This window comes from Coffea eugenioides, chromosome 2, assembly GCF_003713205.1.
Source record: "Coffea eugenioides isolate CCC68of chromosome 2, Ceug_1.0, whole genome shotgun sequence".
Classification (NCBI taxonomy): domain Eukaryota; kingdom Viridiplantae; phylum Streptophyta; class Magnoliopsida; order Gentianales; family Rubiaceae; genus Coffea; species Coffea eugenioides.
Window position 1 is genome coordinate 76,836,259 of NC_040036.1, and position 24,754 is coordinate 76,861,012.

At 36.3% G+C, this 24,754-nt stretch overlaps 3 protein-coding genes across 4 annotated transcripts; all 3 read right to left on the reverse strand.

The window, feature by feature from the left end:
- Positions 1-3,889: 3,889 nt before the first annotated feature.
- On the reverse strand, positions 3,890-9,211 carry LOC113762956 (65-kDa microtubule-associated protein 3-like). 2 transcript variants are annotated; one of them, XM_027306616.1, is made up of 13 exons: positions 9,112-9,211; positions 8,287-8,334; positions 7,920-8,126; positions 7,581-7,823; positions 7,069-7,278; positions 6,833-6,988; positions 6,563-6,722; positions 6,172-6,323; positions 6,014-6,101; positions 5,571-5,644; positions 5,317-5,391; positions 4,940-5,210; positions 3,890-4,694 (listed from the first exon to the last, which is right to left on the reverse strand). In XM_027306616.1, exons 2-13 carry the CDS (start codon positions 8,323-8,325, stop codon positions 4,258-4,260), a joined length of 2,112 nt encoding a protein of 703 aa, XP_027162417.1. In that variant the 5' UTR covers positions 8,326-8,334; positions 9,112-9,211; the 3' UTR covers positions 3,890-4,257. The 2 variants fall into 2 exon arrangements, with proteins under 2 accessions (XP_027162417.1, XP_027162415.1); XM_027306614.1 differs by having other exon boundaries at positions 9,098-9,144.
- Positions 9,212-15,135: 5,924 nt separating this feature from the next.
- On the reverse strand, positions 15,136-17,529 carry LOC113763875. Its single transcript, XM_027307859.1, has one exon. It carries the CDS (start codon positions 17,434-17,436, stop codon positions 15,394-15,396), a length of 2,043 nt encoding a protein of 680 aa, XP_027163660.1. The 5' UTR covers positions 17,437-17,529; the 3' UTR covers positions 15,136-15,393.
- A 4,035-nt stretch (positions 17,530-21,564) lies between these two features.
- Positions 21,565-24,232, reverse strand: LOC113763928 (LOB domain-containing protein 19-like). Its single transcript, XM_027307923.1, has 2 exons — positions 23,886-24,232; positions 21,565-21,999 (listed from the first exon to the last, which is right to left on the reverse strand). Exons 1-2 carry the CDS (start codon positions 24,174-24,176, stop codon positions 21,685-21,687), a joined length of 606 nt encoding a protein of 201 aa, XP_027163724.1. The 5' UTR covers positions 24,177-24,232; the 3' UTR covers positions 21,565-21,684.
- Positions 24,233-24,754: the final 522 nt, after the last annotated feature.

Genomic DNA, 24,754 nt, shown 5'->3' on the forward strand with positions numbered 1-24,754 from the left:
CAAAAGCAACAGTTTTCAGGCTAAAAACCGGATTTCAGGTGAGAAAACCGGTTTTTCTTGGTTTTCAGGAGAAACTAGAGGGAGTGATGCTTTAGTAGAAAACTGGGAAGACAGTAAAAATTTTTGGGGGCTTTACTCAGCATGCATATGCAGTCGAAAAAATTGGAAAATGAAAAGGATTAAAAGGGCATGAAATTACTAGGAAAGGGAAAAGTTGTCACAAAGATAATAATAATAAATTGCTAAAACCGAAAAAAATGAAATTTGATTAAGAAGAAAGTTCAAGTCCGGGCGAGAAAAATGAAATTAAAATGTTGAAATGATATTTTTTTAAGAGGTGATTAAGTAATTTTATTGAGATTAATTTAATGGGATTTGTGAAGAAAAAAAAAAAGGTAAAGTCTCTTTTGAAAATTTAATCTGATCATTTTCTATATAGAGCTATAAAGTAATAGTATGTGTTTTGTGGGGACCTATAGTGGGGTGGTTACAGTGGTCAACCTTTTTCTTCACCGCTGACCTGCTTTTTGTCTTTTCCAGAGTGTACATGTACCAAACTTGTTGCAATGCCCTTTTATGAGAGGGTTTTTCACTTATTTGAGAAGCCAAGCTAGCCCCTTTGATTGTTATTTTTTAGGTTTTCAAAGAAAAATGCATTGTAATAATTCAACGTGTGTTACGTAGATAAAATGGTGATATAGTATAATGTATGCGTTTGATAAGTTTTATTTAGTAGATAAGATCGTACGATTATGTGATTCGTTTGAAAAACGTAAAAATTTTAAAAGGAAAAAAATGACAATCCAACTAGCAAGACTATTATTGGGTAATTTAGGTAGTGTAGTTATGGTTCATTAAATGGCTTGAAAAAAATATCAAAAGCATTTCTAATTAGTAGTTATCAACGGGCTTTATTGATTAATATCGAAAGAGTCCAATTATTATCCCATTCCAAGAAAATTTTTCACTCACCGTTTTATTTGCTGCTCTTTTAAAATTTCAATAAATGGCCAAGCAAAACTTTACATATTTTTTTTTCTCATTATTGTTTTCAAAATTTCCTTAACACCTATTCTTTCTTCTTTTTTTTTTTTACACTAAAAATATGACCTTTTATTTTTGAATTGAGGGATTACAGCTACAATCCCGTGGAAAGGGGAAAAAAATTACAAATTACAATCTAGTTAGTAGATGTAAATGTAATGGCATTGTGGAAATATTTTTCATTTTTGGAAAGCAAAATTGTCCCACGTGGTATCCATGCAGATGCAATGCGACTTCTACCACCCCCGCCCCCCCTTCTCCCCAACAAAAATCAATGGAAAGCAATTTCAGGTGCACCTGCAAATGTGTGTTATTCTACTTTATACATACACACAGAGTGTCCTGCATCCCGCTGAAGTCTGAGGCGAAGGGAGTTCGTTCGATGGGGCATGAAAGGGACAGGTCAAACACTCTCTTTTTCTTGTTTATAATTATATTACGTACCATTTTCATTGTTTTTCATGGCTATTGTTTAGAGTTTTTTTTAATATATACATATACATATATATTATAACAATTTGATGTACGTCAAATAAAATACTAACGAAGTCTGAGATTCGGCCCCCAAAGGGAGTTCATTCAATGGCGAATGAAAGGAACACCTGGTTTTTCTTGTTTATAATTATATCACGTACTATTGCCTTTTCATTATTTTTCGTTGTTATTATTTAGAGTTTTTTGTTTTAAAAAAATATTGTAACGATTTAATGTATATAAAATAAAATAGTAACAGAGAAATGTATCGAAAAAACATAAGATTTTTTTAATAAAAAACTGCAGTGGGAAGCCATTCTTTATCTCGTAAGCCAAATGCTCCGTATTTAAGAATTTTTTTTTCTTTTTGTTATAAAGATAATATTTTTATAATCTAATCTATCTCATTCTATATAGAGGGAAAGCTAAAGAGACTGTATAAGGAACTAGTAGATAAACAGACTCAATTAGATCAAAAGAGTGTTGTGATACCGTTTTTGAATTTTTTTCACTATAAGTGCTGTTTGGTTCACTAATCTACCTTATCGTCCAAAGAGAAATTTAATCTCTTTTTTTTGTAGGTACAGGCCAAAGCTCGATGGTTTCCGGTAGGGGTGCAAATGAGCTCGAGCTCGACTCAAATTCGAGTCGAGCTCGAGCTTAAAAAATAAAAAAATAATTATTATTATTTTATTTTAAAAAAATAAAAAATAATTATTTATTTTTAAAAATAAATAAAATAATAATTTTTTTAACAAATAATAAAATATTAAGAATATATATGTAATTTTACTATTAAAATAAAAAATAAATATAATTGAACTTGTGAGCCGCTCGCGAGCCAACAAGTTTAATGTTTTTGAACTCGAACTCAAACTCGAGATCGACTTAATTAGCTCGAGCTCGTATTCGAGCCGCTTGCGATCGGCTCGTGAGCGGCTGCGAAACACCCTTAGTTTCCGGTATTCAAGAATCGCACTTCATTCGAAGCCCAGTTTCCGGTGGGGGCCAACTGCTCAGTACTTGCAACTATTATTGATTCACGCTGAATTAATTAATTTAACCATGTACTGGTTTTGATCCTTAGTCAAACTCCAAACTGGAAAGTACCCGTCTATGGACCCATCCTTAAAGAAGCGTCTGACAGCGCGATCCCCACGCAAACGTCACTTTCTTATATAATCTTTGGCTCCCATAATTTAAGCTTTTTTTTTTTTTTTTGAGAAAACTACCAGTAATAATTTAAGCTTTATTCCACAGAATAAGAAAATGATTGTTCATGGTTTTTTTTTTTTGTGGAGCAAGCCAAACCAAAAAAATTTTAAAAAATGAACTAAAAGTATTGGAAGATCAGTACTGCTATTTCGTTTTCCAGATGTCTTTCTTTGCAAGTACGAGTACAGACTAAAGTGTTAGAGTCCACAGTTTTATTGGAAGTGTTAATAAGATTTAAGTGACATGTACGATTAAATCCACTCTATTTTGCCCGAAAGTCTTCTGACTGCATTAGCCTGTGATTTTAAATATATTACAGAATTTTACTTAGCATTTGATACTTGGGTACAGCAGTCTTTTGGGTTGTTAGTCACCGCAAAAACTTTAAAATCTCGGTGGGAGTGGGAAGTCAAGGATTCAGTCTTTGTCTCCCATCATATAATTGTCACTTAATTGTGGCTGTCATTTCAAGTGGCTTCCTTCGACGGGATTCCTCTCTGACATTTCCCTAAATTAGACTAGAGTAAATTATACAAATGTTATAGTTATAAAATGTATATAACACTTTTACTTTTGTAATAAAATGTATATTTTGGATCCTCTGTCAAAGTGGACACGTTGGTTATATTATTAGATTTAGAGCTGCCATAATTATCATCAAAAACCTAACTTCAAATCTAAGGAACCTTTAGCTTGACTTTGAGAACAAAATTAACAATCCTAAGGTGGTTAAGCTTAACCTTGACTTGAGATATGTGTCCGAAGTTTAATTAGTCATCTTATCTTTAGACTACAGTGCTGTGATCCTATCTAATGTTTAGACTAATAGTCTAATACAAGCGAAGGATCCTGACCAACATTGTAAGCGTCATAGTCCTGACTCCAGTTATAAATACTTGATTCTATTTGCATGAACATACCCTGTTGTCCAGCTTTATTTTATCCTCAAAAAAATGAACAAAACTAGTTTTCATAATATCCAGCTTGTCTTTCTATAGAGCCAAAAGGAAAAACTAAAATACACCTTAAAGGTTTCAAACTAGAATTGGGGTCTTGCTTGTGCTATGGTGATCAGACAAGAAGAATGCCTCAATCTAGTTATAGACAATCAAAGGCTACTTAAAAGTGTACAACTCAAAGCATGTGGTTACCTGTCAAAAGTTACGAAAAACATGAATGTAAAATATTGCCATTCTAACAGAGGGATGTTGTTTCTCTTTCAAACTGCTAAAGTTCCACATCTTGTCATGCTGAATCACACATGTCAAGTAGACTATCTACATCAGGAAGCAAGCAAGGGGATGAATGCAGATTTTATACAGGTGACTATCTAATTGAGAAGAGCTAAAGATTAACCCTTAATCCAAGCCTAAAATTAATGGCCGGTGAGAAACTGAAGTTTAACTTCATGGAATCCAGCAAAAAACGATTGCCTTTACCACTGAACAGCACGGACACTCAGAAGATACCATCAGAAGGCTAGAACAAAAGGTTCCAAATATTCAATTCCAGTGGTTCATATGACTAATATTGACCTTGAATGTCACATTGAGACTTTGGAAGGATAAAGCCAGCTCTTCTCTCTTCAAAAGAATATTCTATGCCTCCATTACCAGGAGGAACACAAGGTGTAGCAGGGGTCATGGCCATGTGCATGGTACTGGATACTGTTGAAGGAGTCAATGGCATTGGAATCGGCATACATTTTGGGGTCTCATTCCCTTCAAAAGCAGGAATCCTCTTATTTGGCGTTACCATGTCAGCTTTGTTGCTGGGAAGTGTATCCACTAATTCTTGGTTTCTATTCTTCTCGTCTTGAAGATTAGCATAGTTGGCATTGGATGAAAATGAAGAATATAGAGGGGAAAGGGGCTTTCTTATCGATCTAAGTTCAGTTTGACGTTGATCTGATCCATAAGAGGAAGGCTTCTTTGATTGGACCCCAGAAATGTGTCTCTTACCTACAGCAATGACAAAAACAAAGAGACATAGCTAGACAGACAGACTCCTGTAAATATTTATTGAAATAGGAGATGGAGAACGTGTCAAAGGTTAACATAAAACTACTTGCTGATTTCACAATAGCTACAAACTAATTTCACAAAACGTCTCATAAGTCTCAAAGAGTGTCAAGGAATACTGGTAATATCAATTGAGATAGGCAAAGGAGTAGTAGTAAATTGGGAACAAGTTTTGAAGAAAGTACCTGAAGATAAGATTGTACCTCCATGAGGCTGAAAGTTTTGCAAAACATGCAGCTTTGAAGTGTTACTCTTGTTAGAAAACTGAGAAGTGTGGACTGCTTTTTCTGGATAAGAATTTTGAAGCATCATTCCCCCAACAGAAAATCTCTTATTACTTGAACCACCACCAGCTGAAGTCCCAAAAATCTTCCTACTACTTTTTGTTGGACTTGGTTTTGATCCAAAAAGTGCTTCCTTCTCTACCATCAACTGTCCTTGGAGCTTCTTCTGGTCCTGGAATAGAGAATATATAAGCTCTATCAACACTAAAGAACCCTTTTCTAGGCACATAACTCAAAAATGATGCAAAAGCATTGTTTAGCAATAAGAGATTGTATACCCTCTGTCTTTGACGCTCTTGTTCCTTCTCCTCCTTTAAGATGCGATATTGATCAAGCATAGAAAGAAGGCTAACCTGGATAAAAACCAAAAAGAATAAAAGACCGAGAATCACAATTCAACATGACATACTAATGGCAAGAAAAGTGTTAGATATTGAAGCTGATGATAGGTCAAAAGCCTAAATGAGATGGCTAATCAAACTGATCAGCTGGTCTGTATAAATATGATTTGAATTGTGATATAGGTGTTTACCCCGTCATACAAAAATTCAACTCCTCTCTGTTTCTCCCATGCTTTAGCCTTTGACGTCAATGCTTCAATCATTGCTGCTCCAAAACCAACCATATGGATATGGAACATGGAAATATATTAGACAACAGGTAAAGAGTAAATATCACAGTTCCAAGTATCTACAAAGATGTGAATTGGTAACAAAATCTGCTTTACCATAACAGTGTAATAAATTATGCTTTATTTCTGCAGAAAAGATCCCACAAGATCCTAATAGTAATCTTTGCATTCTAGACAGAGCTAATCTCAGGGATACAACTTCAATGTAGATATTAAAATTTGTATTACAAAACACCAAAAAAAAGGTAACGAATTGACATGATTAGACTTCTCAAACACCTAAAGGATCATGATACTGTTGATAATCTTTAGATTTAAAGCTACTCAGAGAAAGGATAGTATACCAGGAATTTTGTTAACCAGACCTCGAGCTTTCTCAGCACGCTTCAGAATAAGATGTGCACCTCTTCCAGCATTATAACGATTATCATCCTGTAAACAAAGGTTTTAGTAAAAGAACCCAGAAGGAAATTTCAATATAAATATAAAGATAATGTCCAACCCTGTTATACTCTTCCAGCCAGCGCTCCTCTTCACAAGCAACAAGCCACTTCTCAACCTTTTCAAGTATTTCTTTCCGACTAAAGGCTTCCTCTTTAATCTTAGAAATCTGAACCTCAATTTGCTCTAGTAGATAAGAAGGATCAATTGCCCCTGAAAGATTGCAATTAATATTACTGAGAGAAAATAATATGATATCCATCAATAGTAATGAGTAAAACTAGTTTAGTAACAACCATAGAAAGAAAATGAGAAGAAACTAAACAAGCATATAGCGGTAGCAGTAAAGGATTTAAATGTAAGGCTGTCTTTTCCTTGGAAGTCAAAGACCCATGAATGTTAAAATCTGTTTTGCACTTCAGAATACGTAAAACATACTCCAAGAATGTTACCAGATTCTATCGTCTCAATGGAAAAATCTATTGAGTTATGATCTTCCACGACCATGTGAGCACCCCTGCATATTTCCTCTAGCTGCAACCTCTTTTTGAAGAGAACCTCCTTAATTTTGCTTGATTTCATCTGTTGCAGCCTTAACACTTCTGCTTCAGCCTGCAAGCAAAAAATGCAATTATGAACCACCTAGAAAGCTTTGTAGTTCAAACCAATGGAACATGCACACTGACAGGAATTCCGACTTTAGAGGAAGTCTGAATACATACATATTCTAGGAAATCCAGGGAGAGAGTGTTAGACTGAGTTATTTCATTTACTGAAGCAGCTATGTTGCATGTGACATTCTGGAACCTTTGTTGTTCCTCAACTGGTGTATCCATCAAACACCAGAGCTCCACCATGGTTGCGGCAAGATCTTGAAGCTGTGAAAACATACACATTCAACAGGAAACGAACAACCATTTTGCACATTGCACATAGGTCAAGACTAAGAATAACAGACCTTTTGCACCCTTTGTATCTTGAGGTCTTTCAGTCTCCTGATTGCGATAGACAATCTCTCAATTGTTTGCACGCTAATGCTTCTTACACTAGAAGAATCATCCAGTGTGGGATGAATTTCGCTGACAGTGAGTTTAAAATCCAAACCAAGAACCAAGCACAGTGAATTGAGTGTATTCAAATGGTCAAGCACCTGCTTCAGACGGTTACTCTGCATATGAGTTGATGGCATTCATTAATAAAGAAATAATCTCGAATGACATAGGTGTCATTGAAATCATTATGCATTGTTAAAGTTGACTAATCCCTCAAAAATAATATTCAATAACTTCAACATCCAAACTATTTTCAGGTTCATGCTTCCAAAATTAAGATTTTCAAACTTGTCCTCTCACTTTCATTCTTATAACACCACATATTAAAATAAACAAGTAAAGTCAACTTTGATGATAGTACAACAATAATCAAGAAACAAGAAATCAAGTCAGACTACCAAATGCCAAACTATCAAACCTTCTCTTTTTCTAGAGCAAGCAACTGAGTTTTCAGATCTTCTAGTCTTTTCAATGACAGATCACTATCATCAACGATGGTCATGGACAGAGTTTCTTCAGAAGATACTGACAGCTCCTTTGAGATATTATCTATTTGCTCCACAACTTCTATAAAGTGATTCTTTCTTTCCATTTTTCTCTTCCGCATCTGTTCCAGTTCAGAAGTGACAGCCTGAAGTTCCACCTTTAGACTTCCAGAAGTCTATCCAACATGCAGGTTTAAAAAATCAGAATTACCCCTGCTACATGGTGAAATTCTCCTAAACACGAAACAGAGTTTCATTTCCTGGGATCTTACCTGCCTGACATGCATTGGGCGTTCTCCTAGTGCTGCATAGATGAATGCAAGCTCAGAGTCAGAGTCAGCTACTGCTTGTCGCAGCTGAGCTTGGCATTGGCTTGCTTGGTCCACTTTTCTCCTATACGCCTGCAGACACTCTTGTTCGAGTTCAAAAATCATTTTGTCCCTTTCCGTCTCAGGTTCTCCAACTTCGTCCCATATTTTCTGATTCCATAATACAAGGCAAAAAATTCAACTTAAAGGAAAAAAGCAAGATTCATATATTTTAAATGAATGTACGATTAAATGAGAATTTTATAATCGCAGATTAACAGTAAACATGTTCTTCTATGAGCCAAAGAAAGGACATCCTGTTTGCGCATACCTGCAGCTCAGAGAGTAGAGAACCACAAGTTGTTTCCATCTGCAAAGCCTGATCGTGAAAATGGTTATACATGATGCAATGGCAATTGCTATATTAGGGGAAAGGATTGAACAGAAAAGGAAAGGCATGAGAAACAATAAACAGGGGACAAATAAACACATGCAATCCCAAGTATCATGATAATGCTAATTCTCAATGAATTTATCTGTTCATGACAATGCTCTCTGATACCGCCTGGTAGATCCATTCCGAACATTGATTTAGAAGGAAATAGATAATGCACAGTACAAAAATCGACCCACAGGTTCCTTTCAGCCTTCTGGTTACCAATTAAATCAACAATCTTTTCTTCATCAAGTGACGCAAAGCATCAACGTAGCCAGCAATTCCCGAAGTAAAACAGAAAAGAAGAACAAGGCCGAAAGACACATGCGTAGAGTTTACAATACCAACTGAAAAGAACCAGTGAAAAGCATAAAACTTGTTAGTTCTCATTTTCTTACATTCACAAAATTAACGAGGAACTACCTCGAAAACATATGAAATTACCGTCAAATGCAACCCTAAATATCAAGTGCGCTCACGTTCCAGCAGCGAAAGGAATCAAAATCCAAAACCTATAAGCGTTTGTTCTTCTTCCTTTACTCCTAGAAAACAACAAGGTACCAAAAACAAAGTTGTCCTCTTTGTTCTTACACCAATGTCGACGATGACGATGAATCTTCGTTTCCACGGTTTCTTAGCATGCAATCAAAGAGAAAAAAAAAACAGAGCACCAGTAATTGAGATTAAAAATGAAATAGGAAAAAACCTGAGAGTGATAACCTTGAAATGATCGACCGAGTAGCGAAGTTGAAGGTTATTGCCGCCGGCGAGATTAATTTTCCGGCGAAGAGTAAAATCTGTACTGGAAAATGAGACAATATCCTGTATGGTACTAGTAGTATTAAAACAGAGTTACTATATCTATCTATCTAAATTATGGAGGATTAGTATGTGATGAATGGAGAATCTGTAACGCATATTAGTAGTACTATTTATGACCTTTTTTCAAAAGCAAAAAAAAAAAATTTTGAAATGAAAGGCGTAATGATGAGTTTATGAGCGTCTACTTTAGAGCGGGGGAGGGGAGGGGAGGGGCGGAGCGAGGCACGAGGGAGGGAAGGAGGGAAGGGAGTTTAATAATTTTTTAATTTTTGAGAGAGGGAAAAGAAGGAAAGGAAAAGGGAAAAGGCGTCAACGGGGAAGAAGCGCTGGAGAGCGTTTTTATTTATTTTTTATATAAATATATATATATTTTTTAGTTTTTGGTGCCTTTGGTTTTCTTTTCTGTTTCAGTGCTCCTTCCTGTTTGGAAGGAGATGGGTCCCAAGTTTTTGAATTTCAAAAAAGATTTTATTCTTCATGCCTTGTGTCTACTCTCGTCATTTTTAGATATTGATTTCTTTGCTCATTTATTTTTTCTTTCCTTTTGATGAACATAAATTACTTTTTTTTCCTTTTTTTTCTTTGGATAAAAAGCACTTTTATTTCTCTTTTCTTTTTTGGGTTCAGTCGACCTCAAACGAGTTCCTGTCAAGCACAAACATGATATTGAAAAATGTCAACCTTAAGCACTTTTTTTTCATAAATACATTTCTCAATCACTTTTTTTTTCTCATATACATCAAATCATCTTTTTTTTTTAACAAAAACTCCAAAAAATTACAATCCAAACAGGCGATTAACTTGATTACAATTCCTCTCAAACATGTTCATTTCATTGTCTATTTATGCAGTATATTCATGAAGAAATACATTTTCATTCATGAAAGCGTTCCAAACCTAAATGTTGTTCCTTTTTAAAAAAAAAAAAAAAATTTCTTGTAGAACCATTATTCCATGTTTTCTCCTATATGTGTGTTGAAGAAGGGAGGTAAATTTATTTGTTTTTGGAATCCCCAAAATACATTGGTAATTGTCTTAATGAGCCTATCGGGAGCTTTGACGTTCTATTTTGCATAGAATGCACCTTCTCGACAAGCCTGTAAATAAGCGCTACTGAAAGAATTACGTGAGCTTTAACACGTTCAGAGTCGTCGGAGGAGAGCGTAATCTTCATCGGTCATATTGACACTAAACAACAAAGACAGGTAATGCGATTACCTAAACACCCGTGCTTCCGGGATCAATCTCAACTGATAAACCTAGAAAAAGCAAATGATAGGGTAAGCACGTAATCTCCTTTCACAATCTGCTGCCGCCTATTGTTCAAAGATTAATCATGCTGACAAAACAGCTTAGCAGAACTAACAACAGTTAAGCAGGAAGAAAGGTGTGCATCCTGCACTTTCCAGTTCCATTCACCAGCCAAATCAAATTCTTATTAACATTTCCTTGTTGGATGATGTGGATGCACCCTATGATGGGCAGAGCAATTACTCGACATTAGCAACATTCAAGCATCAAAATGCGGAAGAACTGCCGTAGGCCATGGCTGCTAGTAATAATATAAGCCCAGACGGGACAGTGCAGCCTTCAGGACCTTTTCATTCATTTTTTTTTTCACAGGGCTTACTATTTTTATCACAGCTCCAATTGCCAATCCCATCTTTACATATCAAGAGTTATACGCAGACAAGAACAAGGCATCCTTTGAAATTGATGGAGGAGATGATCAAAAAGCAGCCAGTTGCAGCCTGCAATTAGTAGACTTAACAGCGGAGAGCCCCACCTTTTACTGTTTCACTACCACAAGTATCCTGCTCCAAGAATATCAAAACTACACCAGTGAAAGTTAATATGTCTTGATACAGGAAACAATGACTCAGATACGCATAACCATCACATGCTCATGTGCAAGGCTTGAAGGATGCTATGCGTGGAGGTAAAAATGCTCATGAGAACCTGTAAAAGAGGCAAACCAGAACACACTGGCAATGGTTAAAGCGTGCTGTGTTCCTTTGTCTTCATATATCAGAAGATTGATGCATCTGCAACTTAATATCGGTTGTACTTCACCCAAAAAATGAAAGGCAGCTGTATGGAAAATTTGAATAAAATCAAATAGAAAGTTTAAAATATTGCAATAGTTTAGCTCAACCTGGGAAAAAAGAACAAAAGATAGATTTAAAACCAATAATCATTAGTCAAAGACAAACCCAATGAGTTTGAACTATATTTCAGAAAATGCGACAATACATAGGCCCAGTTCAGAGTCAGTGTAGCAGCATGGCAAGAAGCATGCAAACGAAGTGCATAATCTTAAATGGCCACAGTTCACCCATTTGAACCAAATGCTGAGATCAGAAATCTAGAACACTACCAACAACCAGGTCCGATATGTGCAAAGTGGATATACAGGGTTTTTCAATTTTTCCCATGGAGAGGTGTGCATTTAGGGTTCACAAAAAATATAGGTACTGTGAGCTTAAAAATAAATCCTGAATTTTTCCCCAATAAAATATTAAAAATCACAGACCCACAGTCACCATCTTCGTCATTTGGATTCCTGCATGTGTTTTGGTGTATGAAAGCTACACACAGTTATAGGAATTCAGACTTTAATGCATCACCAGCATCTTGTAGCCAACAAAAAAAGAGGGGGAGAGAGAGAGAGAGAGAGAAGTGAATAAACAGGAATTTTTTCAACAAAAGCAGCTTTCTCCTGGGACCCGCCTTACCTTCGGTACTCCGTATAGGTAATACTTGATCCCCGAAAAGGGTCAAGGGATAGGCTTGATGCCAGATCTGCTCTTAGAGCTGACTCAGCAGTTGAAGAAGGTTGTAGTTTTACTAGCTGTTCTCTCTTTCCCGTGCTCTCTAAACGCTTTAATCTGTGATAATTGACTAAAGTGTGTCAGGTGCTATCTACGGACAAAGCACCTAACTTCTTTCAGCTGTTGCATGGTATTTTCCAGTCAAAGCATTCCCCCAAGTACAAATGCCACAGTGAAACTTCAGAAACATGACCTGGCAACAAACTGTAGAGTCTCCAAACTGGACATTGTCACTGCACGTTAACAACCACGATATAGAGCCAAGTGAAATAAGTTAATAAAAGCCTCAAAACATGGTGGAACAGCAAGGAGACTAAACACAGATAAGCAGAGACAAGTGAAAGCAACTAAGAATAAATATTTGCAATTTCAGAAACCAAAAGGAGAAAAGAGAACCAGTTGAACATACTAATATAACACAGAATAAACGAGCCAAAATTTAAGATAAAAAATGAAACACAAACATTTCTGAAGGGACCAAAAACCAGATCCAAACCTTTGCTTAAGCAGCGTATAAAGAAAAGGAAAAGAATAGACGGTGGCATATAAAGGAACACGTTGTACCTTACAACTTTAAAAAAAAAAAAAAAAAAAAAAAGAAAGTGACACAACCTCAGTAACAATCTCCGAGTAAACCAAGCAACAGAAAAGGTCAAAACATGCAACACTGCACTAAACTATGCAACTTAATTGACATCTACAAAAACAAAAGAAAACATACAACAATGAATGACATAATGAGAAGTATAAGCCTGGTAGTCTGGTATAATGAATTCTTCCCCTAAAACGTCATAATGGCATTTCAAGGGAGAAAGTTTAGGAAGACACTCACCATAAAATTTGACCATGTGCAACTAAATATACTTAATATTTGATCTAATAATCATAAAAATCATTAGGGTGATGATCAACATCACGTCAAAGCTGAAGAAAAAGTCACCGAATGATTTGATTGGCTCTTACCCATTGCTTGCATTTTGCTGATAGGCAACTGATGGATTTCTTGCCATTCTTGTCCATTTTATACCCATTCTGCATAGCAACCTCATGTTGCAGTCCTCACAACACATCGTGGTGTCTAATATTGACCAGAACAGGAAATCTGTTTGTGACCTGCTTCCAGAACATGGAGCCGTTCCCATATGATGTAACAAGCCCGAAAGACAGAATTTTTAGCTGTCAAACAACTGATCTAACAAGGCCAATGAAAGAATTTTCCATTTAGTTTCTTTAGACTTCACTAGTCATAAGCAGATGCACGTGCTACAAGGTTTAGGCACCACTAGAAGTAGTGATCAACAGCATCCTAAATAATCAGATACACATCATGCACCAGAAATCATACTTGCAGCATTTGATAATCACTTAGTGAGCCAGAACATCCCAGAGCCCGCATCTTCACAAAACTTTCTAGACAAGACCTTCTATAGTGCATTCTTGATCCTTGTGTTGCACAGACTTGATCTGAACACCTTCGCCAGAATTAAGGTTACAAGTATGCTTGCTCAAGAAAAAATAGACATGGGGTCAACACAAAGAAAGTAACGCAATGGTATTAAGGACATTTTGTTTAGCAGGAGGAGGAAAACCAACAAAGGACTTCTTTTTTTGGATACATCTTAATAATTTAGCAAAGAAGTAAAAATGTGCTAGTAAAGCACTTGCAACACAAATAGGACTGATCCCCAATCCATACTGCAGAAAGCCATCAAAAGCATAAGAAATTCTGATTCTCAAAACAATGGGTAGGCTTAACATTTGCAGTTGTGACAACAGCATAATAATACATTTTTTATGAGCCAGTCTAGCATTAATGCTATGAGCAGGATGAGATACTAAAGTTACACAATCTGCAGCATTGATCATTTCCCAAGATGCCTCATGAGTATATGGTGCAGCACATAGTGTGACCCTGAATTTGTTTTGAATTCTCTCACATTATAGTGTTTAAATGCTTACTGTAGTTGCATACGCACAAAGGTCAAACAGATCCAAGTACATTTCTGTTTTTGGAATATTCAAATAAATGTGCCATGGTGTAGCAGGATAAATGAAGAACAAGGAATACATAGGTTTTTCGATGAGCAGTTAACAGGAAGAACATCCGCTCTAACAATTCCGTCACTGTCCACCAAAACAACCGGATATGTTTCAAAAAGTAGGCATACCACGTACAAAAAGTTCCCGCCGTTCTTTATCTCTAAATATGCGGTGTCCTAACCATCCAATTGTTCACCGTCATCCATCGAGCCTGCCCTGAATAATCCCCCTTTTTCCGGATCTATCTGGTGTCCGCCATTCTTTATCGCTAAATATCGGGTGTCCTAACCTCTTCCTCATAATCTATGGGTAGATTACACTAACCTCTCACTTAATGCATAAATGTATAATCCTTCACATTAGTTTATAAAGTTACCATTAAAACTCCACCATTACTATTTTGGATTGCACAATAAACAAGTTTACCACTCTGTCCCTCAAACATGATATTCATTTCCAAATTTTAAACTTGACTTATCAAGAAAGCATGAATTGAGCTGCTGATACATTGCTTTTTCTTTGCAAGTGGACAAGGTGAAATAATTTAGATGAGTGTAAATATGAAAACCATGACAAATGAAAGAAAAATTATGAAACAAAGGCAAAATGGTCGGCTTTAGGACTCTATAAGTAACAATCATAGAAACACAACAATAACTATTAGTCATCTGTGCTTTGATTGTATTCTGGCATCCCCACCAAAACCCTAAACCACCTCATAATTCAGTCCTTAGCAAAAAGGTAAAATGACTTCCATAAGTATTAGTGTATCAGCAATTTAGGTGCTGATATACCATGTCTTACTAAGCAACATAATAACATTATCTGTAAGAGAAACATATAAAGTACCATTCGCAACAGAAATAATAAACAACAATTACTGGTAACAGAAGGACCAATGTGCCACATGTACCTACTAGTTTGTGCATGCATGTACACGTGTATCAAAGAACAATAACGCCATTGGAAAGCACCGAAAGAAAAAAAAAACCATCAGCAATGAACCCATGAAGTCCTCAAACACTTAAAAGACACCATAACAAGAGAAGTATAAGAGAAACTGAGTTTTAGATTTGAAATCTCCGCAAAAGAACTTAAAGCCAAGTTAAGAACAGTCATTAAAGGTATGTGCAAAGAAGCCTAATGGCTATACTTTACAGAATTACATGAAGCACAGACCCAGAAGGCTGTGAGAAGCTTCAATCTTCAGTCTACACAACTATACAACCCACTTCCAAGGATGAGAGATGGATGAATGGCACCCGAAAACTCAAATAAGTTGGAGTAAGTTTCACCAGATGAATAAATTCTACACAATCCCCCCAGGCCTGAATTCTCCATCGCCACAATCTGCACCAGAGTCCAAGCCACAAGGGGAGTCAAACCACTTCGGATTTTCAGGATAGAAGTTGTCTACCTGTAAAGCAAGACCTACATCCGGATCTATAGTCTCATCATGCCTTAAGGGCTTAGTCAGCTTGGAATCCCCACAGTCAAGGATACTCTTCTCGTCAAACTCACCTGGATTCAACCATTTTTCCGCTTTACAAGTTTCACTGAGCAGATCCTTCTCAGTCCTACAGTCAGTCCTCATTGGATCCCAAGGAACAACATCACCAAGGGTTCTTCCAAAGCTGTCCTCATCATCATCAAGTAGATCCACATCCTTGCCATCCCCATAGAGCCTCTGGTGGTGATGTTCAGTCCACTCGGCCAAATCGTTCTCTCCCACCAGCACACCATCTGAATCATGTTTGTCTGAAAGCAAATCCAGTGATTTAGGGCCATAGTCCCCAACATTTCTAAGCTTGTGCACAATATCAAACAAATCACGAGATACAGAAGACAATAATTCAGCTGGTAATTTCCCAATTTTTGCCTCAAGCAACCCAACCTCGTTTCTTAATTCCTGCACCTGCTGAAAAACAGCTTGCTGCAGATCACCATCATCCTTGCCCAAAAAAACAAAAGTCTCATTCTCTGCTTCCTCACCCATCCCGTACACTGCATCCTGATCCATCATAACTCCCCCTTTATGCCCCACAACACGATGCATAATCCTCGCGTTCCCATCAAGTGGGCCAGGCTCGTGTCCAGAATGCTTTGCATACAACTTAAATACAGCTGTTCCCTCTTCCTCATAAACAAATGTCTTATCCTTCTCATTGTAATTTGAAATTGGCACGATGGCCCTTATCCGAAACCCACATCCACAGCGCTTAGACGCATACGGCTCTCGCTTCAAGATCCTGGATTTCTTTGAAGATGCTGGCTCACCAGCCCTATGACATGCGTAATCTTTCACCTCTGCCATAAATGGCTTATACCTTATATATTTCTGTCTTATACACAACACAACTTTATGTTTAGCAGCTAACTGTTGCAGCCGAGCGGGTACTTCCTTAGCTGGTACCTCAAATGACTCTGTATACTCAAATCTACGCCTTTTATTACGCGGTGCGCACCCTGATGACTCATCCGAGCAGATGGGGCATGCAGAAACACACGTCCTAATATAACTCTCAGGAATTCCATAAAACTTAGCACCTACAGTCCAGGTTTGTTTAATTCGGTCTACAGTTTCCTTTAACCCTAGGTGTTTAAAATCCGCATCGCAGTGAAAGTTCATAACAATGTCCTGCCACTGATCAACATGGGAAACGAATTGATTCGAATTATTCTTGAAGCAGAGAAATTCATTACCGTTGGTAGGATTGACATGAATATTGAGCTTGTCCTGAATCCTCTTCCACGCAGTGAGGTACGCCGTGTCCTCATTCCGGTCCTTCCAGACCGACCGCCAGCTGGAAAGCACAGGAACTGGCGTAGCGGCGCGGATCTCCTCGGGCGTAGCTGGGCGGCCTTCGCGGAGGCATTGCAGCATCAAAGCATGAGACTCCTTGTTGAAAGTGTAGAATTGGGAGGAAATATGAGGCTCGGGGCTAATGTACGTCGGCGGCGGGGTATGATGATCACGACTATGGTTATGGTTATGATGATTCACCTTTCCGACGCCGTTGGTATTGCTGCCACTAGGGTTATTAGGGTTAGGGTTTGGAGAAAGGGGCGGAGGTGGAGTGGGTAAATTAGGGTTAAGGGAAGGTTGAATTTGGGGAATTTCGGCGTCGGATGAGTTCTGGCTGATGTCATCCTCGTCGTCCTCGCGGAAGAGACCCATTTCAAAGTGAAAAGCTTCATCGTCGGGTTGTTCGCCGTCGAATACCGATACCGACGGCTGAGATTGGCCATGATGATGGTGGTGATGATCTACTATAATATGATGCGGGGGCCCCAAGTGACTGTGGTGGTGGTGATGATTGAAGATTTCATCTTCCACTTTGCTTGGATTCATGTCAGGACAGCAAATCGTCAGCAGCAGAAGCAGAAGCAGAAGCAGAAAGTAGAAGAATCAGCAGCAGCAGCAGAAGTAGGATGAGGAGAAATTTTTACACTTTACTGTGTGAGTGCGCGTTTTTCTTTTTTCTTTTTTTTTAAATTTCGAATTTTTTGGCAAGCGATTTTCGGACAGGGGGAAGTTCAAACTTCCAGCTCAACTCGATTTGAGAATTCTTTTTTACTTTTCTCTAATTTTTAGTTGGAATTACTTACAGTAACTTTTTTATGTCCGGGGGACAGGGGATTGACCTGACAAGAGGCAATTTCACGAGGGAAAGTGGAGAGGCGCAACCGTGCAAGTGTTTTGACTCATGTCCTACACGCACTCTTGTCTTGTATTGCAATTTTGGATAGGAGATTATTTTGAAAAAAAAAAAATTACTGTAATATTTTTTTAATATAATATACGTGAAATAAAAAATAATTAAAAAATATATATATTTATGCTACAGATAGGTAAATTTGTACAAGTAATTTGCTATCCAAACACACTTATGTCCCATGGCATTAAATTTGAAATTTTTTATTTTATGATTTTTTTTCTTTTTACTAAGTATTAATGTGAAATTAAGTGTCAAGTCATTAGAAGATTTTTCCTAAATTTGATTTACTAATAAATCTCTTCAAAAAAAAAAATTCTAACCAAAACTTCTCTACTAGTTTTCTGTTCCTGTGAGAGGAGCCTTCTCTCTAATTTCTTTTAATTTATGTGAATAAGGTTTTTCATAAGATTTTTTAGTGACAGATGTTTCTCTTCTAGGGCTGCTTGGTGTGAGCTTTCTTTCCTATATTTTTGTAGTGAGAGTTTTCTTCTATTTTAAAGATTTCTAGTGAGAGTTTTAGATAGTTTTTTTCATTATTCTTTTATTAGATCTAAATTTTTTTAGATTTTAATTATTAGATTTTGAAGTTTTTTGATCTATTCAATAGATCTCATCATAATATCTGGATTTCAAGTAGTTAATATGTAGATCTATCGATTAAAAACATGCAGAGATGTTCGTGAGGTCACAGTTATTTTATCTTATTTTTTTAAAATTTTTTTTGGAACTTTGCAGTATAACTTTTATATGAATGTATAGTATCTATTTTTCAAATCTATTTTTTACATCTGTGTATGTTTGATGATATAAACTCTATCATTAGTATAGATTTTAATGACATTGTGATGTTTTATTAAAAAAAAGTTCTATGTCAAATAATTAATTAAACCATATCTTTAATGCTACACAATCCATTGGATTGATTGCAATGAGCTTTAGGGGATGCTAAAAACCTTCAAATTGACATGATACATCATAATATTAAATGTGAATCGATTAAATTGATTGGTTTGAATATAAAGAGAATGAAGGATTTTATTTTATAAAATATCATAATTTCATTAAAATCTGCACTAATGCAGAAATTACATTATCAAACATACACAGATATCAAAGAACAAATCTGAAGAAATGATACTCTAGATATGAAGAACAATAAAAATTACATTATAAATCTTCAAATTTAAAAAATGAGATAAAGATAACTCTACGAACATGTGTGCGTGCTTTCAATCATTAGATCTGCTGATTAAATACTTTAAGTCCAAATATTATGATAAGATCTGTCGAATAGATATAAGAAATTTCAGATCTGATAATCAAAATTTAATAAAACTCAGATCTAATAAAAGAAAATTGAAAAAATTATCAAAAACTATCACTAGGAATTCCTAGGAGAGAATAAAACTCTCATTAAAAAAATTTAAGAGAGAAGAAAACTCTCACTAGACAACACTAAGAGAGAAGAAATTTTTGCTAGAAAATTTTAGAAAAGATTTTATTCATACAGATAAAAAAAAACTATATTGAGGGCTCCTTCCATGGAAAAGTATCAAAAAAAAATCTAATCTTTCTCTCATGGGAGAGTTGAAGGGAGTTTTAATTAGAGAATTTTTTTCTAGAGAGAAGGACGAGAGGAGAAGAGATAACAGTGGGAAGATAACCTATAGAGCTAATTAGAATAGATTATAGTTGTTGTTGGTGCAATGGGAGAAGGAAGGATTTTAAATGAATAGAATCAAGATAAATTCATTTCAAATCCACACTAATCTAATTACCTTGTTTGGATGACAAGGAGAATTTCTTATTGACAAAGAGATTGGAAAAAAAAGTGAAGAACATGAGAAGTTTAGGGGTTAAATGATGAATACTCTATTTTTCTTATTCTCGTCTAACGTATGCTGCTTCTGTTCGGATTTCCAGCACAGTAGTTCTCGTTCTAGTCGATGATACCCAGCCACTCTTTTGCACATTCTCACATTAAAACTCTTAAACACCACGCTTGCAGAATCCTTATATCACTCTCTTTAATACCAAAAAAAAAATTTTTTTTTTGTTTAACAATCTTTACCTTGTGTTAGTGATTTCCCTCCCAAGTGAAAGGGTACACAAAGAAATCTTGCTTACGTCTCTGAAACTCATTTTAACTGATAAGATCAGATGACTATAAGATCTCTAGTTCTTCCTCTTATAATGTTTGTAGTATTTTCATACTTCAAAAAAGAACATGAGACATTGAGACGTGAGAAGAGGAAAAGTTTTGAAATTACATCTAATTTGGGAGCATTTTAAATTCCATAGTTATAACTCAACAAATCATTCCAACTAATTGAGGATGAGATACAATGGCAGAGAAATCTCAACTACTCAACCTCAGAAGAATAGGAATGATGGAGAATATTCTTCGACAGATTTTGTCTAATGATGGTGTATTGATGATTTAGAGAATACAAAGAGAAAGGAGGCATGGTCACGATGAAAAAATCAATTAGAACAAAAACTGCCTTTCTTTCCTTCTGACCCTTGTTCTTTATACAGCAGAAATTCTGCCATTGCCTATATGAGATATTCACTGTTTTTTTTTTTTTTTGGGTATGAGTTATGACATATTCACTTTTATTTACTTATATTTATTTTGTTGCTGCCACCGTTTCAATCATGCGAAAATGATGATGTCGTAGTTGGAGCTTCCAATAGTGTTTTTTTTTTTTTTCTGGGATCAAGGAATTGAAGATTTGTTTTATTCCATGGTATAGCGGGCTCTCTTCTTCCTCAAATCTATTGGTAGAGAAGAAGAACATAAATTACATTCCTGATATAATGACCGTGAAAGAAGGATAACTTCAAAACTGATGTAAGTTAATTATGATCTTGTCGTACCGGAAATTATTTGTTTCATTGATGTCTTATTAATTACATATTCTACATTGCAGACACACAAATTCGCAATAATGATGAAGTATCTTAGATTGGATTGATTCACAGCGAGATTGGCGGTGATCCAATGAGTCTTTGACCTGAAAAGAAAAGAACTGAACTTTCTTCTCCGATGTGACTCCGACGTCCAAGTTAAAAGGGGAAGAGGAAGGAAAGAATATGAAACAAAGCATCGGGCATGTTCTTTGTAGGAGAGAGGACGATCTCCCTTTCTCTCTCAATTGGATCAATCTATTTGTATTTGCTTGCTCCATTGTAGGTTCGGGGGATGCGCCGTTGCTACGGTGCCACGTGCAACCTAATATCTCGAGATTTCGAACGAGGCGTCATTGAAATTAATCTCCATCATTTAGTCGTGTCGAGTGACTCATGTTTTCACTTTTAATCAATTGACATCTGGTGAATGCGTGTCAGTTTATCGCGTGGGTGATTGACACTTGTCCTCCTTCAGTATATTATTTCATTCTATACATTTTTTTTTGGAAGCAAATGTCATAAATGTTGAAGTCATAACTGTTTGAAAAATAATTGCACTCTAATGCTACACAAAGTCTCTTACATATTGAAGTGACAAGTGAATTAGTACATTAGCCGAGAGAGACAATTTAGCCACAAAGAGAGGAGGGTGGGGGAGATAAAATTAGAAATCCATGCATTGTTTGCCGTTTTGGGAGTATGTACAAACAACAAATTGACATAATTCTTGAACCATTATAGCATTAATAGAAAATTTGGTCCAGCAAAACTTGATGGGAAGGGAATTCCCTTTCATTTTTGCTGTCCGAAAGAATTCAAAACTGGACGAGGCTGATGTTGATATTTGCAGTTTCAAAAACAGTTTTTTTAAGGTTCAGAAATGCCTTCCGGTTACATTTAAATTACATACAAAAACTGCTTGAAACTTAACCCCAAAACAACAAAAACGTTGGAAGTCTAATAGAATTTCAAGGGGAAGTACAAGGCTTGAATTTGACTTCAGGCAAGTATCTAGAAACAAAACCCTGAGCTAATGCATGGAGGTCGTCTCCACCTCCCAAGTCCTGATCATTTACTGGGTTGGAAAAGCCCTCCATATCCATGGAAGTTTGCTCCGATGGCAATGGATGTTCAAGATTGTGGATTGAAGATGCATTGGCAGTACAAGATTGGAAATTGCCCGGCGAGGGACCCTGAGCTGGTGGAGGCAGCATCGAAGGTAGCCGCTGCAGTGTGGAAAGTCGGGCTTGAGCACAAGCCAACTCCGCCTGCAGATTCACAACCTATACATAACATGCAACAATGCAGATCCAAATTACCAGCTTTCCCAAGCTTATGATACAAACATGTAATTTGATGAACTTTGCTTAGGTAGAAAGAACCACATGCAACAACAACTTTTTTTTTTTTTTGGTCATAACGGCAATTAACTTGTATTTATAAAGACGGTCATTGCATCAACAGTTGTACTGAACAAATGCCCAAAAAAGCTAAAAATAATTAATAAGTAAAAGAAATGATTAATAATTAATAAGATGCTTGATGTGACTACGAATTTGATATGTCATATCAGACACTAAAAATAATTTTTGGCCCACTTTTTGAAGAATAATCAAGGGCTTGAGTTGAATTTGGCATATAAAAGGTCAATCATCATACTAATTAATATCTAGTCGATGAGAATTGTACAGCAATTAGATTTTTTTTCCCTTTTTTTTTTTATTTAAGTATAAGTGTATATATGTTGATCAATTTGTGATGTTTGTCTTCAAAGAAGTATGAAAATTTTCAAGTACACACTTCATATATCTTCCAAACAATAAACTCTCAAAACTATAGATGAACCATATATTTCCTCCCTAGACATAGTGCTTCATCTATGATCTAATCAATTGGTGGAGGAGCCTTGGCATATTACAACAAGACTGGATATGAAATGTCCCAACTCTCAACCCTCTAGTATCAGCATGGAGGGTAATTAATCCTGTCAAATAAGTGAAACTTTTTTCTTGTTTTCTCAATGAGTCCATCCTAGCTAGGCTAGGCTCCTGTGGTGTATCGTGGAGTCAACTATAAGTGGTATTGCCATCTTACCTAATTAAAGCCACGAGCAGTCCTAATTTCATCTGCAAATCCGGACACCACTGAATATTATATATAGTAGTGTATTCAACCATTCTAGAAAAGGAATACAGACTTGCAACTTTCTCTTCTCTCGTCAAGATGCTACTACAGGACAGGATGCAAGAAAGTTACCTATTCTGCAAGTAGTATAATTTGCTTCGGACTAGAAATGTCTTGGAAATCACCATGCTCAATTGTTGGATGTCAATCAAAGACGACATTATGCATTAGTTAGCCAATAATGTATGGTTTGTAGTACATATTTTACTTGAAGTTAAAGATAACAACTCGAAAGAGAGCAGGAAAGTCAAAACATCCGACAATTGTATATTTCTCGAGCTGCAAATTGCAGTTTAGTTTGGCCACTCGGGCAAGCAAGAGAAATGGAACTCACAAATCCACAGGTATCCCTATCACTAGTCGACCATCCCCACTCCCCCTTGGGGACCCCAATAAAATACTCCCATCTTTTTCTAGAGTCCTCTCAATGAATTGAAGTTGCAGTTCAAACTAGTTAACGTGACTTTGATTGAACATGAGAAGAATTATTATAAGAAAGAAAGAAAGAAAGAAAGAAAGACAGAAAGAGGAAATGAGCTCAATACCCTGGTTAAGTAGATTATCACAAATGGAGAAAATTAAAGTAACATGACAACTAACAAGAGGAAGCTTTCTTAATGAAACAAATCATGTTTAACTACTAAACATAAACGAGTATGAAATTCTCAACAATCAGATCCATAGTAACATCACCCATGATTAAAATCTTAAGCATTTCCAGTGTTCTTCGATTTCACAATCCCAAAGTCAAACAGCTATGAACTTAGTGGCCTCATCATGGCTAAAAATAGAAAATCTACAAGAAAACTACTGACCACATTCACCATCGAATCATAGTTCCCATAAAACTAGTTTATATACTTAAAGGAAGAAAAAAGCGAAGAAAAGAAGAAAGAAACAGGACTCCTCCATATATGGCAGATATGGAGGTAGATAATTAGATAAGAAAATTAAGTTCTAAGTGAGATGGATAAGGAATATATACCTGCTGTTGAAGAGTAAATAAGTGGCCAACACAGCCATAGACAGGGTCTCTAATCCTAGCCAAAGCCTCATAACAAAGTGTAACCACGGCATCCAGACGCTTATGAGCCGGAACTCTCAGCAGCATCTTGGAAGCGTTGCTAGCTCCGAACACTTTGTGGACTGCAGCAAAGTGAGCTGTACCTTGTTCCGGGTCAAAATAGGGTGCAAATATGCATCCCTTTAAGCATTTTCGCCTGAGAAACTTGCAGGCACCACAAGGACCACTTCCATTATGCCCGGTACCACTCATCTTTCTTTCTCTCTAGTCCCGCCTGATACAACTAATTTTCTTTCTTCTGTGGGGTCTTCAAAGTTGCACAAGGGGGAAAGAACAAAAGATTTGGAGAGAGAGGGAAGAAGAGCTTTGCATCAAAAGAAAAGAGGGTTTTCTGTCTCTGTTTGAGGCTGATAATAGTTTCCTAGAAAAAAAAATTATTGTGAAGCTTTTGGTGCTGGGTCAGTTCACGGACCCAGACCTTTTTATAATGCGTATCTAACTAAATAATGAAAATTAATTTATCTCCACGTAGAGTAATTATATATCAACAAGGGTATTCCTAGATTTTAACGAAATTTTTTTATTTGCTAATTATGTGATACACGTGACTAATGAGTTATTATGCGTAACCGACGATGAAATGGCCGCTGTCACGCTTTATTTCAGGTCACAAGTTCGAGTCATCAATTACTTTAATGATTACGCGTAATTGATGTATCGTCTAAAAAAATTAAAATTAAGAGATTTTCAGAGTTTTAAATTTTAATTGCTTATATATATATATGTCTATATATTTCTATTTTAGAAAACAAATATTGAGTATATAATAA

What these genes read in the sequence shown, in the direction of transcription:
- LOC113762956 (XM_027306616.1), bottom strand. Translation starts at nt 8,325, where the DNA reads ATGGAAACAACTTGTGGTTCTCTACTCTCTGAGCTGCAG. An exon ending in CTCTACTCTCTGAGCTGCAG is followed by an intron (nt 8,127 to 8,286) that starts GTATGCGCAAAC and finishes TTATGGAATCAG; the next exon opens with AAAATATGGGACGAAGTTGG. An exon ending in TTGAATTTTTGTATGACGGG is followed by an intron (nt 5,392 to 5,570) that starts GTAAACACCTAT and finishes GTTTTTATCCAG; the next exon opens with GTTAGCCTTCTTTCTATGCT.
- LOC113763875 (XM_027307859.1), bottom strand. Translation starts at nt 17,436, where the DNA reads ATGAATCCAAGCAAAGTGGAAGATGAAATCTTCAATCATCACCACCAC.
- LOC113763928 (XM_027307923.1), bottom strand. Translation starts at nt 24,176, where the DNA reads ATGAGTGGTACCGGGCATAATGGAAGTGGTCCTTGTGGTGCCTGCAAG. An exon ending in TATTTACTCTTCAACAGCAG is followed by an intron (nt 22,000 to 23,885) that starts GTATATATTCCT and finishes TGTTATGTATAG; the next exon opens with GTTGTGAATCTGCAGGCGGA.